Here is a 14,171-nt window from a genome sequence, read left to right on the forward strand (position 1 = left end):
CTCCCCCCTTCCTCCCTCCCCATCCCGGCTGCCACACACCTGCTTGTGGGCAGCGCCACTTCCTCTCATGCTGGCGGCGAGTCAGCTTCCCTGCTTGGAGGAGGCGCTCGCTTGGAGGCTGTGTGTCCTCCCCCGGCCCCAGGGCCTGGCCTCTGCTGGGGCTCTGCTCTCACCCCCAGGGTGTGGGCTGGTCCCCTGAGTCCCGGGACTCAGAGACACATGGGACCTCGGAGAAGTGGCATTTAAAACTAGGTGATAAATAATTTAGCTTAAGAAAGGATTATAGAAGCAGACTTGGAAGAAGGGAACCCCTTTCCCTGTTGACCTCCATCTTACCCCCAGAGGGCCCCCCCCACACACTGGTTGTTTCTGGATCTCTCCAGGGACAGAAACACGTTCTTACAAGCCCCTGTGCCACCACGGCATCCACTGTTCTGCGTGTATCTTGGGGCAGCAGGATCTTTGTCATGCCACACAGTGTCCCAATGTATGTGCGTGTTTCTGTTCCAGTTGTGGCCGTCATGTTGGGTACGATCGCCCCACATGGCAAGACTGACCTGCCAAACCCCGCTGACGGCACGTGGCGTTTTCCTGGGATTTCGACACGTCGGCAGTGAGAGAGACTAGCCTTGCCCTCGCTTCCGCCGTGTGTGGGTTTGCGTGTGGGAGTCCTTGGGTGCCTGGGACGTGTGCTTCCAGGTTGGGACAGTTGTCAGATTGTGGCCCCCAGAGCTGGGCCTGGGCACGCAGCGGTGCTGCGTTCAGAAGGGCCCGTCTCCCCATACCCTTGCCGGGGGGTCGCTTATCAGACCCGCATCGTGGCGAGAAATGACATGTCGGTGTTTTCACTTGTGAGTGAGGGTCAGCGTCCCGGTGTGTGTATTCAGAATACCACCTGCCCTGTGCGTGATCCCTGTTGGCCTTATCACTGAGGCTGGATGGCACCGGGTTCACAGCGGGTCCCCAGCCCGACTGCCTTTCCCTGAACCCAGCTCCTCCGTGACTTCACTTGTGTGACTTAACCTTGGGCAAGCTCTCAGTCTCTTGGTGTCTGTGTTACCTGCGAAATGGGAGATAGTAGTACACCTGTGTTGCAGGGTGGTCCTGATGAGAACCCGGACCAGTTTATGACACATGCTTCTATCTGCGGCTCCTGTATAACAGGTGCTGTATAAATAGTGATTTGTAGGAGCTTTTTATACATTAAGGAGGCTCTTTTGTGATTGGTTGCAAACATTCTCTCAGATTGTAGTTTTGTGGCCCTTATGGAATAGGGACATTTGTCAGCCTCATGTGGGTGCTTGGTGGGGGACCCTCAGGACTCTGTTCTGAGACACCCCTGACCCATGCTGAGGCAGCCGTAGCCTGTGGTCTGGGGCCTTCCAGATTGAGGTGAGACCCATGTGGTATATGGTACCTGGACACGCTCTTCCCCGGGGAGGGTGGCCGTTGCAGGAATCGCCAGGACGAGCCCTGCCCCGCGTGCCCGGGGAGGAGGGCTGACGGTCACAGGCCTTGCCCTCCCCCTCCCAGGGCAGCGGCTTCCCCCAGCTGGACGTGACTCCCTCCCCCAGGCCACCTGGCTGCAGACAGAGCCGGCCCACCTCCTGACGTGTGGCCCGCAGAGACCTCTGTCCTGCCAGTCTGAGAGGGGCCAGGGCCCCGGGACAGGATGCGGGCCTCCTGGGAGCCCCTCGGCACTAGCTCAGTTTTAACTTAAAGTGGAAGCACAACACGTCCCGGGCAGTAGGAAACGTGGATTAAGGTGCCTCAGGAAGCACCGTGCGGGACTCCGAGGTGAGGTAAGAAATAGGCGTGCTGCCCGAGGGACTCAGGCCCCGGCTTCTCCCTACGTGGGACCGTGGCCCTGCCCTCTGAGGGGACTCGTCTCTGCGGGTCTGTGTGCTTTCAGCACTGTGCTGGCCACCGGGGCCCTGCGCCCGCACCGGACCCCACTGCCAGCGCGCAGTCGGTGCCCTGGAGCAGAGCTGCTGTGGGCACGTGCAAGGCGCATCAGTGGACTTGCTGGGTGTGTAGCAGCCGGGGCTCGGTGGTCCTCGACGGTGTGTGTAGACTGTTCCCCAGGGATTGTCCCGGCATTTCCGGAGGCGGGTGGGCCCAGCGTGCGGAGGAAGGGAGCAGGCCGCCCTCCAGGGAGCTGCCGGCACACAATGGGCAGCTGGGGAGGCTCCCGAGGAAGGAGGCTGGGCTGGGCCTCCTTCCCTTCTGGGAGTCCTGGGAGCCGCCTGGAAGAGCCGGCCTGGGGCAGCTCTGCTCTGTTCCCTGCCTGCGCCTGGGCTAGGACCACCTTCCTGAGCTGAGACGGCTGCCCCCGGGGGGGGGGGTAGCTAGGTCAGCGCGTGCCCGCCCACCCAGCCCAGCCCAGGCAGGGAGTTGGGATCCTATTAAGCCAAGCACCTTAGCGCCCCATGGCGGAGTGGCCTCCTACGTGCCTGGATGCCCGTGCCAGGCTGCCCAGGACACCTGGCCTGGCTCCAGGGCCTGTGGGACCCTGCCAGGGGAGGGAGAGGGAGGGCTCACTTTCATCCCCCCCCTTGCACCTCAGGTGCACAGGTTGGGAATCCTCACCCCCTTTCTTGGGGCTGCACAGGGAGGTAGTCGGGACTCGGTGTCCAACCCCCCCCACAGCCAGCTGTGTGACTGGGGCAGAATTGTGGGACCCCTGTGTGTACTGTTTCCTTCCTTAGGGGAGTGGTGAGGTGGGTGGGACGGACCTACCTTGTCCTAGGGTGGTATCTGGCCATGGAGCAGTGAGGGCACCTGGGTGGGCATGGGGACTGGCAGTCCTGTGCCTTGGCCACGTTTATATTTCTTTTTTAAATTTATGTTTTGGGGGAGACAGAAGGAGCAGGGCAGGGGCAGTGAGAAAGGGGGAGAGAGGATTTAAAGTGGGCTCTGAGCTGATGGCAGAGAGCCCGATGTGGGGCTCGAACTCACGAACCAGCTCATGGCCTGAGCTGAAGTCAGTTACTTAACCGACTGAGCCACCCCGGTGCCCCACGTTTATGTTTCTGTATCGATGTGATAAGGGTTTTCTAGAATCTGCTCTCTGAAGGTGCAAACATGCCAGCAATTCCCATCTGCCTCTCCAAGAGGCAAGATGTCTCTGGTATGTGGTGGTCATCGGGAGCCCCGGGGAGTGATCCTCGTCTTTTCAAGTGTGTAGACAGAATTAGACTGACCCCAAGGAGGTGGCTTGGTGCCTGGAGCCTGTGCGGGCTCTGCTCACCCCCCGGGGAGCTGGGAAGAGCCCAGCTTAGCCTGTGTGGAGGCCAGCAGCAGTGGGGCCGGAGGCACATTTGGGTTGTGCTGAGTGGACAGGGGCAGGCCACCTGTGGCCACGGAGGTGGTGCTGACGCCTCCTTCCCCCCTGAGGGCCCCCCCAGGAGTGACTGCATGGCCCCAGGCGGCCGGGCAGCCAGGCCAGGACGGGGGCCTGGGCACGGAGCCTGTCTGGACAAGTGCCCCACCCAGGGGCCGGGAGTCTTGCTGCCTGCACCTTCTGGTCCTTGTCAGGGCCGGTGACTTTGCTTGCCTGAGACCTGCTTGGTGTTGGCACAGCGGGGACGTGGCCCGGCCGTGCAGTTAGGACGTGCAGTAGGGCCTCTGAGGGCCCGTCTCCGAGGTGGCGAGACACACTCCAGCGGGAATGGGCTGGTCTGAAGCTGGCGTCTGTCCCAGGGTGGTGGGAGACCCCTGTGCGGCTTTCCTGGGTCACCCAAGCCTGAACACCCCGCAGCGAGGTTGGCTTGGCCGCCCGTCCTCGGTGCCCCGAGCCGGGGAGGGCCTGCCGGGGATGAGGCTGACCCACAGCCAAGGGCAGAGCAACAGCGACCGGCGGGGGAGGGGGAGCCCAGGCCCCGCTCTGGCCTGCTGCTCCCTGACTGTTCACTGAGCACCCGTGAGCCCCACGGAGGCTTCCAAGTGGCCTCAGGAGAGGAGGCCTCCCGTGAGGTGACATGCTGTGACCTGTGGGGACGGGGCACCCTAGGTCTTTGGAGGGAGGGCATCTGCCATCACCTTGGGAAGCTTGGGGGGGTGTGGGGAAGGGGTGGGAGTGGGGCCGAGGTGTCCCAGTTCTTGGGCACAGTGTAGACTCTGATGTGACTTCTGTGGAGGAGGCCTTTCCAGAGGAGGTGGTTGTGGGGTCTGGGCACCCCCATGTTTGGGGGAGAGGCAAGGGGGGCGGGCCAGGGGCTGCACTCCCTACTCCCGCATAGCCCTGGCATTCTGCTGGTCCTGGTGGGTCACTCCCTGGGGACACCCAAGGGGAATGGATGCTGTGTCTCTGTATTGCCTGTCACTTTGGCTCTTCTGGGAGCTGGAGGTGCCTGACCTGAGTCCCAGCTCTACCCCTCTACTGGGTGCCCCGGGGCAAAGGATTTAGCCTCTCCAGGTGCGAGCTCACCGCATTCCGCAGAGCTCACTGGTCAGTAGTAACTGGAGGGTGCCCAGTGAGCACCCGAGGTGACCACGGCCAAGGTGATGGCAAGCAGGGAGCAGGCGGCCTGAGTGATGCCGTCTCCTGGGTTCTTCTCTCCAGCACCTCCCTCTGCCCACTGCGGGGGTCCTCTGCCTAGAAGCTTCTCACCCCCTCCTGAACGTCAGCCCCTGCCCGCCTCCATCCTGGTCTGTCTGTCCTGTCCAGTGTGTGCCTGGGGACTCCCTGTAGCTGCCCCGTGTTATCTCTCCCCTGCAGCTGCTTGGAAGGACCTGCCTGTGTGGGGAGAGCCCGCCTTCCCTCCCCGCAGTGACAGGGAGCACGGGGTGGGGCAAGCTGGAACAGGTTCCCCCCCCCCATGCTTTGGGGGCTTCAGCTAGCTGTTCACAGACTTGCCTGCACAGTGGGGGGTGGGAAGTTGGGGTTCTCTGGAGCAGAGAGGGCTTGTGCTGTGGCTCCCAGCCCAGTGCCCTGCTGGCACCGAGGTCTGGGGCCTTGCTGCTGGCTGGCAGCGCCACGGCCTGGGGAAGAGCTGGGGGGACGGCTGTGTGTAGCACAGCAGAGAGGTTAGGAGCCCGCCTGCCTGGCCTCTGGGCCTCAGATTACTTGGCTGTGACAGGGATCTCAGGGGCACCTCCTGCCAGCTGCGTCCAGGTGGGGGCGTCCTGTGCACGAATGAGGCCTGCTGGTGGTGACTGCCTGTGCGCTGGCCTGGGCCTCGGGCTCCGTGGTCTCGTGGGGGTGGACCCTGCTGAGGATGCCAGCATCATGCGAGGCCACGGGTGGTGGGCGCTGAGCCGGAAGCCGGCCTGTGCTGTGGGCTTGCAGCACCAACGTCACATGTTGGCATCTGATGCAGGAGTCCAGAGTGGCTTCTGAGGGTTGTGGGTCACGGCCCTTGCACCCTAGTTGTGTCTTTCCTGGGGACGTGGGGACCACTGGCTGGGTAGAACGTTAAGCTGAGCCCTGTTGAAACCTCAGGGCTGGGCCTGGCTCCCTGCCCTGCCAGGACCTCAGCCTCCTCCCCAGACTTGGCAAGTGGAGTGCTCTGATTGGCTGCTGCTCCTGTCATTCAAGCCCAGGAGCAAAAGACCTCAGAATTAACCCCCCCCCCCAGCCCTGGGGCCCGCCAGGCCAGCTGGTGCCCGTGCTCGCTGGCCTCTCTTGCTTGTAGCGCAGCTGGCATTGAGGGCCTAGGTGCCGAACGTCTAGGTCACACTGAGGCTGAAGGGAGCTTCCTGGAGGATTGGTGGGGGCAGGGGGCTCCCCTCCACTTCTCACCGCCTCTTCTCCGTATTCTGCAGGAGATGGCCAATTCCGTTTACCTCGTCATGGAGGTGAGTTCCTCCCGCAGGCCCAGCTGTGAGGACAAGGAGGCTGGGCCCTGCCGGCTCCTTGTTCCTTGTCACCTGGGGGTTAGAAGCCGGCTGCACATCCGGGGGCTTAGGGCTGCTACCTCAGGAGCCTCCGGCGGCCCTGACAGGTGCCCGAGAGGTGGTCAGACGCCTCACTGACCTCTTCAGTGTGGATTGCGAGGGGCGCCTGGCCCAGGAAGGAGGCCGGGAGCAGGGGGCCGGGTGTCGGGCGGTGTGGGGAGCGCGCGGGGCTGGAGGGGCCGTCCTGGCCGCTGACCGGGCCGTGCGGCTGCTGTGTTGCAGTACTGTAACGGCGGGGACCTGGCTGACTACCTGCACGGTGAGTGGACCCCCCTTGTCTGGGTGGCCTGCGCGCCGTCCCACCCCAGCCTAGCCTGCGAGGTAGCCTGACGCGAATGAGGCCCCCGGGCCCGATGGACGCGGTGGGTCCCCTGTCCCCCCCGGCACTTACGGAGCAAGACCGAAGGGGCAGTGAGCCCCCGCTGGGGACGCGCGTGGTGTTGGAGCCGTCAGGAACAGCCTCGGGACAGATTCCGTCTGGCAGAGCCCCTCTTGAATGGGCCCTAAGCGGTTTGTGGGGATGCGTTGCTTTCCGATGTACACCCCCCCTGCCCTACAGGGTCCCCAAAGCACATGGCCAGCTGCTCCGCAGGGCCCCCAGCAAGGCCTGGCTTCCCACCGGGGCGGTAGGCACCTCCCATCCCCTCACCCTGAGGGGAGGCCCTGGGGCTCAAAGGGTAACTGAGAAAGGGCCTTAGGAAAGTAGCACCTGGCGGCGGGGGGCGGGGTGGAGGCACTGAGGTGGGAGGTTGGGGGGGTGGGCATTGAGGGCCTGGTGGCGGTGAGCTCGGGTTGGCCAGCGTGAGACACAGGCTTGGCTACCGCGGGCCTTCGGGGGGGATGGCGGAGCGCCGGTGAGTACAAGGCGCCTGGGTGAGCTGCACCCCCGTCTCTCTGCAGCCATGCGGACACTGAGCGAGGACACCATCCGGCTCTTCCTGCAGCAGATCGCGGGTGCCATGCGCCTGCTCCACAGCAAGGGCATTATCCACCGCGACCTGAAGCCCCAGAACATCCTGCTGTCCAACCCCGGCGGGCGCCGTGCCAACCCCAACAACATCCGCGTCAAGATCGGTGAGGCCGGGGCCGTCAGGGGCCGGGGGGGCTGCGCGGGGAGCCCCCAGAGCTCCGGCCGCCCCGCTCACGCGCCCCTCCTCGCCTGCAGCTGACTTCGGTTTCGCTCGGTACCTGCAGAGCAACATGATGGCGGCCACGCTCTGTGGCTCTCCCATGTACATGGTAGGCGCTGCTCCTGCCCGGCCGCGCCCCTCCTGGGGCCCCCCCTCGGGTGGTGGCCTGCATGGCTGCACCACGGTTTCCTCCCACCTCTGGGGCGGGACACCCGGCTGCCGTTGGTGCTGGGCCTGGGTCCCCGTGCGCCTCGCCAGTTCTCACCCCGGTGCAGACCTGTGCCGTTGGCGCCCGCAGGCCCCCGAAGTCATCATGTCCCAGCATTACGACGGGAAGGCCGACCTGTGGAGCATCGGCACCATCGTGTACCAGTGCCTGACGGGGAAGGCGCCCTTCCAGGTGAGCGAGCCCCTCGGGTGTGGGTTGGCTGCCGACATGCACCCGGACGCCCCCCACCGAGCACTGCCGCCCTGCAGCCTTCCCTCCCTGGAGCGCGGGCCACCCGTGGTCTCGTCCGCGCCGAGGCTGGAGCGGGGGGGCTCTGGAGTGCGTCCGTGCGCCCTCCCTCCCCTCCCAGCCTGGTGCCGGCGTGATTTCCTGTGTTGGCGTCGGGCCCCGGGGGGACACCACATTTGAAAAGCAGCAGCCTGCTCTGTGGTGGGACCCCAGAGCGCTTAGGGCCCTGAGCCAGCCATGCTGGGCTGCGCACCCCGTAGTGATCTCATGGCCTGGCCAGGCAGCTCTCAGCTGTTGCCAGGTTGCCCCTCAGCCTTATTTGACTGCCCAGTGACCTAGGCTGGCCCCCTGGCTCCCCACACCCCTCCCTATCCCTGGTGGTCAGCCCTGGGAAGGGGGGAGATGCTTTTGCTCCTGGCTGTACGCCGGTACTGGCATAAGTGCCTGGCACTACACCACTGAGCAGATGACCACACGTGCCAGCCAGCCGACCCCCGTGGGGTACAGTGCCCGCAGGGAGGGGAAAGCTTATTCTGGGGTTCTTTGCAGGGCTGGGGCTCATGGACTGTTTAATTTCAGGAAGCAGACATCCAGTCATACAAGAGGCCTGGCCGCCTCGCTTCTGGCTCACCTGACTGTCTTCGTGCAGTCGTGGTGGTCTGGAGCCTGGGTGGGGGAGGGGGGAAGCCCAGAGGGCGTGTGCCGCGTGGTCCCCGGCCACGGGCCCTCACGTGCTGTCCTCCCCCACCAGGCCAGCAGCCCCCAGGACCTCCGCCTCTTCTATGAGAGGAACAAGACCCTGGTGCCCACGTAAGTGCCCTCGCCTGGCACCCCCCCCTCCCCCCGACCCCGGTGGGCCGCTGAGTCATGCTGTCTTCCCGCCCCGCCGCAGCATCCCCCGCGAGACGTCCGCGCCGCTGAGGCAGCTGCTGCTGGCCCTGCTGCAGCGCAACCATAGGGACCGCATGGACTTTGGTGAGTGGGGGCCTCTGGGCACTGTGGGCTCCTGGGTGCCCTCAGCCCCCGGCCCGGCTGCACAGGCCATGAAAAGCCTGGGTTTGCTGCGAGAAAGCCCTCTCGCGGGTGGGGGGCTGGCCGGAAGCAGTACCTGAGCTGCTGGAGGCTGGACCCAGAGGGGGTCGCAGGTGGCCGAGGAAAGCTCCATCCTTCCCCTGGGGGCCCCTGGGGACAGGGCTCTCCTGGGGCCTCGCTCACCCACCCTCCCTTTTGCAGACGAGTTCTTCCATCATCCTTTCCTTGAGGCCAGTGCCACTGTGAAGAAGTGTGAGTCCCCTGAGTGCCTGGGGGCCCCAAGGCCACGGGGGGGGGCTTGCACACAGCTGACGGGCTAGGAGCTGGGGCTGCCCCTGCCCGTGCCTGGGTCCTCTGGGTGGGCGACGGCAGTTTGTGCTCGGTGCGCTAGGAGCCGCGCTCCTGCTGCCAATGGGCTGGCCTGGCCAGGCTGGGGGAGGGACGGGGACGGTGCCAGCGTGCTGACCTGTGTCCTCGCCAGCCCCCCCCGTGCCCGTGCCCTCGTACCCGAGCTCCGGGTCCGGCAGCAGCTCCAGCAGCAGCTCCACCTCGCACCTGGCCTCCCCCCCGGTGAGTCACCCGCTGGGGGCCCGACCCTGGGGTTTGGAGCGCGAGGATGTCACACTGGGGTCAGAGCAGCCTCAGGACACTCGCCTTTATTTCTGTGGGTTTGTCTGACCCACGCACACAAGATGTGCAAGCCATGTTCTGATTATAAACCGTTGAAGCGGGAGAAGCTGGCCCCTCCCCCAGCCCTCCCGTCCCGGAGGCTGACCTGCGAGGTGCGGGTCCGTGTTCTTCAGGGCCTCCGTGAGCACTGGTGTGCACTCCTGGGAACGGGGACAGGGAGGCCTGGAGTCTTAGAGCCCGCTGGGCAGTCCCGGCCCTCGGCACGGGGCGGGGCTGGGCCTGCTGAGGGGGCGCCGAGGCGGGGCCATGACCCTGGTGGACGCTGCCCGCTGTTGGGTGACACCTTGCAATACTGAGCGCTGACGGCCTCCGTTTCAGGCCTTTGCAGGACTGATGGAGAAGCAGGGTGGTGGGGGTGTCACTGAAACGGTCTCCCCAGGAGCCCCGTCCAGTGACTGTCCTGTGGGGCCAGCTGGGGGCACAGCATTTCAGAAACTCCCCATTTCAAAATGGGGGAAGGGGTGGCCCCTCGGGAGGAGAGCGTCATCCCTTCTCAGCAGCCGCACTTTCACCCAGGCCCTGGGGCCGGGTCTCAGTGGCCTCCCTTCTGGCCCGCAGTCCCTCGGGGACATGCAGCAGCAGCTACAGAAGACGCTGACTTCCCCGGCCGACACCGCTGGATTCCTGCACGGCTCCCGCGGCTCCGGCGGCAGCAGCAAGGATTCGTCCTGTGACACGGATGACTTTGTTATGGTCCCAGCCCAGTTTCCAGGTCGGGCCGGGGTTTGCGTCACTGAGCTCGTGTGTGTGTGTGTGTNGAGGAGAGCGTCATCCCTTCTCAGCAGCCGCACTTTCACCCAGGCCCTGGGGCCGGGTCTCAGTGGCCTCCCTTCTGGCCCGCAGTCCCTCGGGGACATGCAGCAGCAGCTACAGAAGACGCTGACTTCCCCGGCCGACACCGCTGGATTCCTGCACGGCTCCCGCGGCTCCGGCGGCAGCAGCAAGGATTCGTCCTGTGACACGGATGACTTTGTTATGGTCCCAGCCCAGTTTCCAGGTCGGGCCGGGGTTTGCGTCACTGAGTGTGTGTGTGTGTGTGTGTTTGCAACCCTCTCTCTGCCTGTGGGCCCTCGATGGGTTCTGGGAGCTTCCCTACCAGGTCAGCTTGGCTACAGAGTGCAAGCCAAGTCCTACGGTTCCCAGTGGGTGGTTGTGGCCCGAGTGCCTGTGCTCAGGCCCGGCCCTCCACCCTCCCCACCGTGCGGAGCGCCTGCTCCCAGGGAGAGAGCTGCCAGCTCAGTATTGCGCCCAGGCACTGCTCAGGCCTCTGGGACAGGCCCAGCCCTCCCCAAGCCCTGTCCTGGGGTCCCAGGTTCCTCTCGTACCCCTGGACATTGACACTTCCTTTTGCTGCCCCTGGCCATCCCATGACTCGGGTCGGAGCGGCCCCAGGCCCACGTCAGGCAAGGTAGGGAGGGCCGCAGGAGACGTTGCTGGGCAGCTGTGGGACCCAGGGTGCCCGCAGAGGGCTCAGGCCAGGACTGGGAGCTGGGGGTGCCTAGCCTGGAGCTGGCTGGAGGCTGGGATATGCACAGAGCACCCAGGGTCTGCCTTGGGAGCCCTAAGGTCCAGTCAGGTAAGGGAGTCCCCAGCGCATGTGACGGTGGAACTTGGGAGTGCCGGCTCCTCCCCCCGCTTTGTCTCACGGAGCCTCCCGTCAGCCTCCCGTCAGTCTCTGGAATTGAGTGTGGGGTCTCTCGGGGTGGGTGAGTGACCCAGGAGGGTGGGATGCACACTTGTCCTGATGCCCAGCCTCCCCTGTCTCCCATCCGCAGGTGACCTGGTGGCCGAGCCGGTTGGAGCCAAGCCCCCACTGGACAGCCTGATGTGTAGTGGGTAAGCCCCCTGCCTTGCCGTCTAATCTTTTTGGGAGAGGGGCATGCTGGCCCTGGTCGGCCTGAGGTGTGTCCTGCCTGTGTGTTCTGTCCCCATCAGGAGCTCACTGGTGGCCTCGGCTGGCCCGGAGAGCCGTGGCCGGACCCCATCTCCTTCCCCACCCTGCAGCAGCTCTCCAAGCCCCTCCGGGTGAGTGGGGCCCGGAAGGCACAGCTGGGAGTGGCCCCGAGGCAGGATTAGGGCCTCCAGCCCCAGGTTGGAGTCTGGGGGTCATGTCTTAGTTCAGGCCTCGAGGACACTGGGCATCTCGTGGGTGACCCAGGGGACAGGGCTGTGATCAGAGAGATGTAGACCCAGGGATGGGGAGCTTCAGGGACCCCCGGGGACCAGTGTTGCCACACACACACACACACACACACACACACACACACCCATCCTGCAGGGCTGGGTGGGCTTGGGTTCCCAGGGCCAAGGTGGGAGAGCAGGCTCGGCCTCACTGTCCCTTGCCTGGCCTTTTCCCACGTGTCCCAGTGGTTGGTCCCATCCAGAAGCTCCTTGGGCACAGCGTGAATGGGGGGGGTGGGAACAGTTCCTGCTGCCTGCATGGTAGCGGTGCTGGGCACACGCAGAGGTGAGGAAGCAGGTGGCCTGGGTGGCTTCTGCCCCCCGATGTTTGAGCCTAGGGTTCAGCCCAGTGCAGTGTCTCCGTTGACCACGCCCTGCCTCTCCCGCCACAGCCGGGCCGGCCCGTCCAGCAGCAGGTGCGGCGTGTCTGTCCCCATCCCGGTGCCCACGCAGGTGCACAATTACCAGCGCATTGAGCAGAATCTGCAGTCCCCCACCCCGTACCAGGCCGCACGGTGAGTCTAGCCCCCCTCAGCACTGAGCCCGGTAGCTGCAGCGGCTCCCCCTGGTGGCAGGGCATGCCCCGGAGCGCTGTGTGAGAATCCCGCCCCAGGGTCGTCACACACAGTTTTGCAGGCTGTGCAGCATGTAACCCTCACCGTCAGAGTTCATGCAGTGGGTGTGCAGAGATTCTACATTTATTACTGTGTTTCTTAGACAGAACGGAGTGCATGGTTGAGCGGTGGAGAGGGGCCGAGGAAGAGAGCGAGAATCCCAGGCAGGCTCCATGCTCAGTGCAGAGTCCAACTTGGGGCTTGATCTCACGGCCCTGGGATTGTGACCTGAGCCTAAATCAAGAGTCAGATGCTCAACCAACCGAGTCACCACCCAGGTGGCCCTACAAGACCCAGTATTGATTTTTGATAAATTCCAGTGAACACAACAGAAGGCCCTTTTTTTTTAATTCCCAGAAGGCCCTGGGGGCCAGTGTTGTCCTGACAAGGAACTGACCTCAGGCCTGAGGATGCCCCAGGGACACATGGGGTCTCTACCCCCTAGTTAGTAGGGTGAGGGGTCCAGTCCTCCCGAAGGCTCCTAGTGAGGCCCGTTATCACAGCGGAGGAGGACGAGCCATCTGGCCTGGCTATGACCCTCACCGTGCGTGGCTGGGGCCTCCCCTCATGCCTGCTCATGTCCCCAGGTGCTCCGCCATCCGCAGGTCGGGCAGCACCAGCCCCCTGGGCTTTGCCCGGGCCAGTCCGTCGCCCCCATCCCATGCTGAGCACGGAGCTGCCCTGGCCAGGAAGCTCTCCTTGGGCGGGGGCCGGCCCTACACACCGTCTCCGCAAGGTGAACCTGGACGGCCTGGTGGAAGTGGGCCTGGGCGTCCCCTTGGGCCGGGGCCGGGTGGGGGTGGGGAGGAGACTGGCCCTGTTTGCCTGGGCGTGACCCTGGTGACCCCTCTCTCCTCAAGTTGGAATCATCCCCGAGCGGCCAGGCTGGAGTGGGGCACCCTCTCCCCAGGCACCCGAGATGCGGGGTGGCAGATCCCCTCACCCAGGTAGGTGTGGCCCCGCCAGGGGAGGAGGGCAGAGCGGGCGAGGGCTCTCACAGCTCCCCTCTTCCGAGTTAGGAGAAGGTGGGCATCCCGTGAAATGGCTTTCACCGGCTCCAGCTCCAGCCTGGGGGTTGTCCTGGTGCACTTGGGGATTCCGGGTCTGTGCCCACCGCGCGGTCTGCCTTGTGCACCGTGGAGCAGTGCGGGGGAAGGGTCGGTTACATCGAGGGCCTCGCACACACGCTCCTGCTTGGTGGTGGCGTGCGCTGGGCCAGGTGGCCCCCACATGGCGGTGATTGGGCCTTGTCCTGTCCCATCCCAGGCTCCTCCGTGCCCGAGCACTCTCCCCACGCTGCTGGGCTGGGCTACCGCCTGCACAGCGCTCCCAACCTGTCTGACCTGCATGTTGTCCGCCCTAAGTTGCCCAAGCCCCCCACGGACCCGCTGGGGGCAGCGTTCGGCCCCCCCCAGTCCAGCCCCCCGCAGCCGTCCCATGTGCTTCAGTCTTGCCGGCCGCTGCGAGGCTCACCCAAGCTGCCCGACTTCCTGCAGCGGAACCCCTTGCCCCCCATCCTGGGCTCCCCCACCAAGGTAACGGGGCTGGAACTTGGTGGGGAGAGGGAGGGAGGGAGGGAGGGGCCGTCCAGTCCTGGGAAAAGATCTCAGGGTGGCTCTGTACCGAGGACCCCTTCCCACGTACCTGCTGAGGCCGTCAGCGCCCCTGCCTGGCAGGGTTAGGGGCCAGGGGCCAGCGGATGGGGAGCTTTGGGCCCAGAAGTGCAAAAGTTACCCGACCGACGTGCCCCAGCATCACTCTGGGCAAACCGCTTAGCTCTGCCCTCGTGTAGTTCTCTGAAGTGCAGTGAGGCCCTCTAGGCACGGTTGTGGGGGTCCTCAGGGCGTGCGCATGCATGGAGGGTATTGCTTTCCGGCATGTGCAGGTGTCTTGTCTATGCCTTGCAGACCTCGGGTGCAGGCTGCGTGGGTGCTGGGCGCTGATGCGCTCACGGTAGCGCTCGCCTGCACCTTGTCCCCTGTGCTCCTAGGCTGTGCCTGCGTTCGATTTCCCCAAGACCCCCAGCTCGCAGAACCTGCTGGCGCTCCTGGCCCGGCAGGGCGTCGTCATGACGCCCCCTCGGAACCGGACGCTGCCTGATCTGTCAGAGGCGGGACCGTTCCAGGGGCAGCAGCTGGGCCCTGGCCTCCGGCCCACTGAGGACAGCCA

General features: G+C 65.0%; 1 protein-coding gene across 1 annotated transcript in view; it reads left to right on the forward strand.

The window, feature by feature from the left end:
- Positions 1-14,171, forward strand: part of ULK1 (unc-51 like autophagy activating kinase 1) — a 34,084-nt gene that overhangs the window by 15,480 nt on the left and 4,433 nt on the right. The window contains exons 11-27 of the mRNA XM_077763605.1: positions 5,767-5,799; positions 6,121-6,157; positions 6,799-6,972; positions 7,064-7,137; positions 7,327-7,428; positions 8,237-8,295; positions 8,378-8,460; positions 8,719-8,769; positions 8,999-9,087; positions 9,766-9,919; positions 10,983-11,043; positions 11,143-11,232; positions 11,781-11,903; positions 12,590-12,738; positions 12,863-12,949; positions 13,269-13,537; positions 13,993-14,170. Coding sequence (XP_077619731.1) covers positions 5,767-5,799; positions 6,121-6,157; positions 6,799-6,972; positions 7,064-7,137; positions 7,327-7,428; positions 8,237-8,295; positions 8,378-8,460; positions 8,719-8,769; positions 8,999-9,087; positions 9,766-9,919; positions 10,983-11,043; positions 11,143-11,232; positions 11,781-11,903; positions 12,590-12,738; positions 12,863-12,949; positions 13,269-13,537; positions 13,993-14,170 — 1,813 coding nt within the window. The remainder of the gene's footprint in view (positions 1-5,766; positions 5,800-6,120; positions 6,158-6,798; positions 6,973-7,063; positions 7,138-7,326; positions 7,429-8,236; positions 8,296-8,377; positions 8,461-8,718; positions 8,770-8,998; positions 9,088-9,765; positions 9,920-10,982; positions 11,044-11,142; positions 11,233-11,780; positions 11,904-12,589; positions 12,739-12,862; positions 12,950-13,268; positions 13,538-13,992; position 14,171) is intronic.

Source organism: Crocuta crocuta, unplaced genomic scaffold (assembly GCF_008692635.1).
Source record: "Crocuta crocuta isolate KB4526 unplaced genomic scaffold, BGI_CrCroc_1.0 scaffold114, whole genome shotgun sequence".
Taxonomy (NCBI): Eukaryota; Metazoa; Chordata; class Mammalia; order Carnivora; family Hyaenidae; genus Crocuta; species Crocuta crocuta.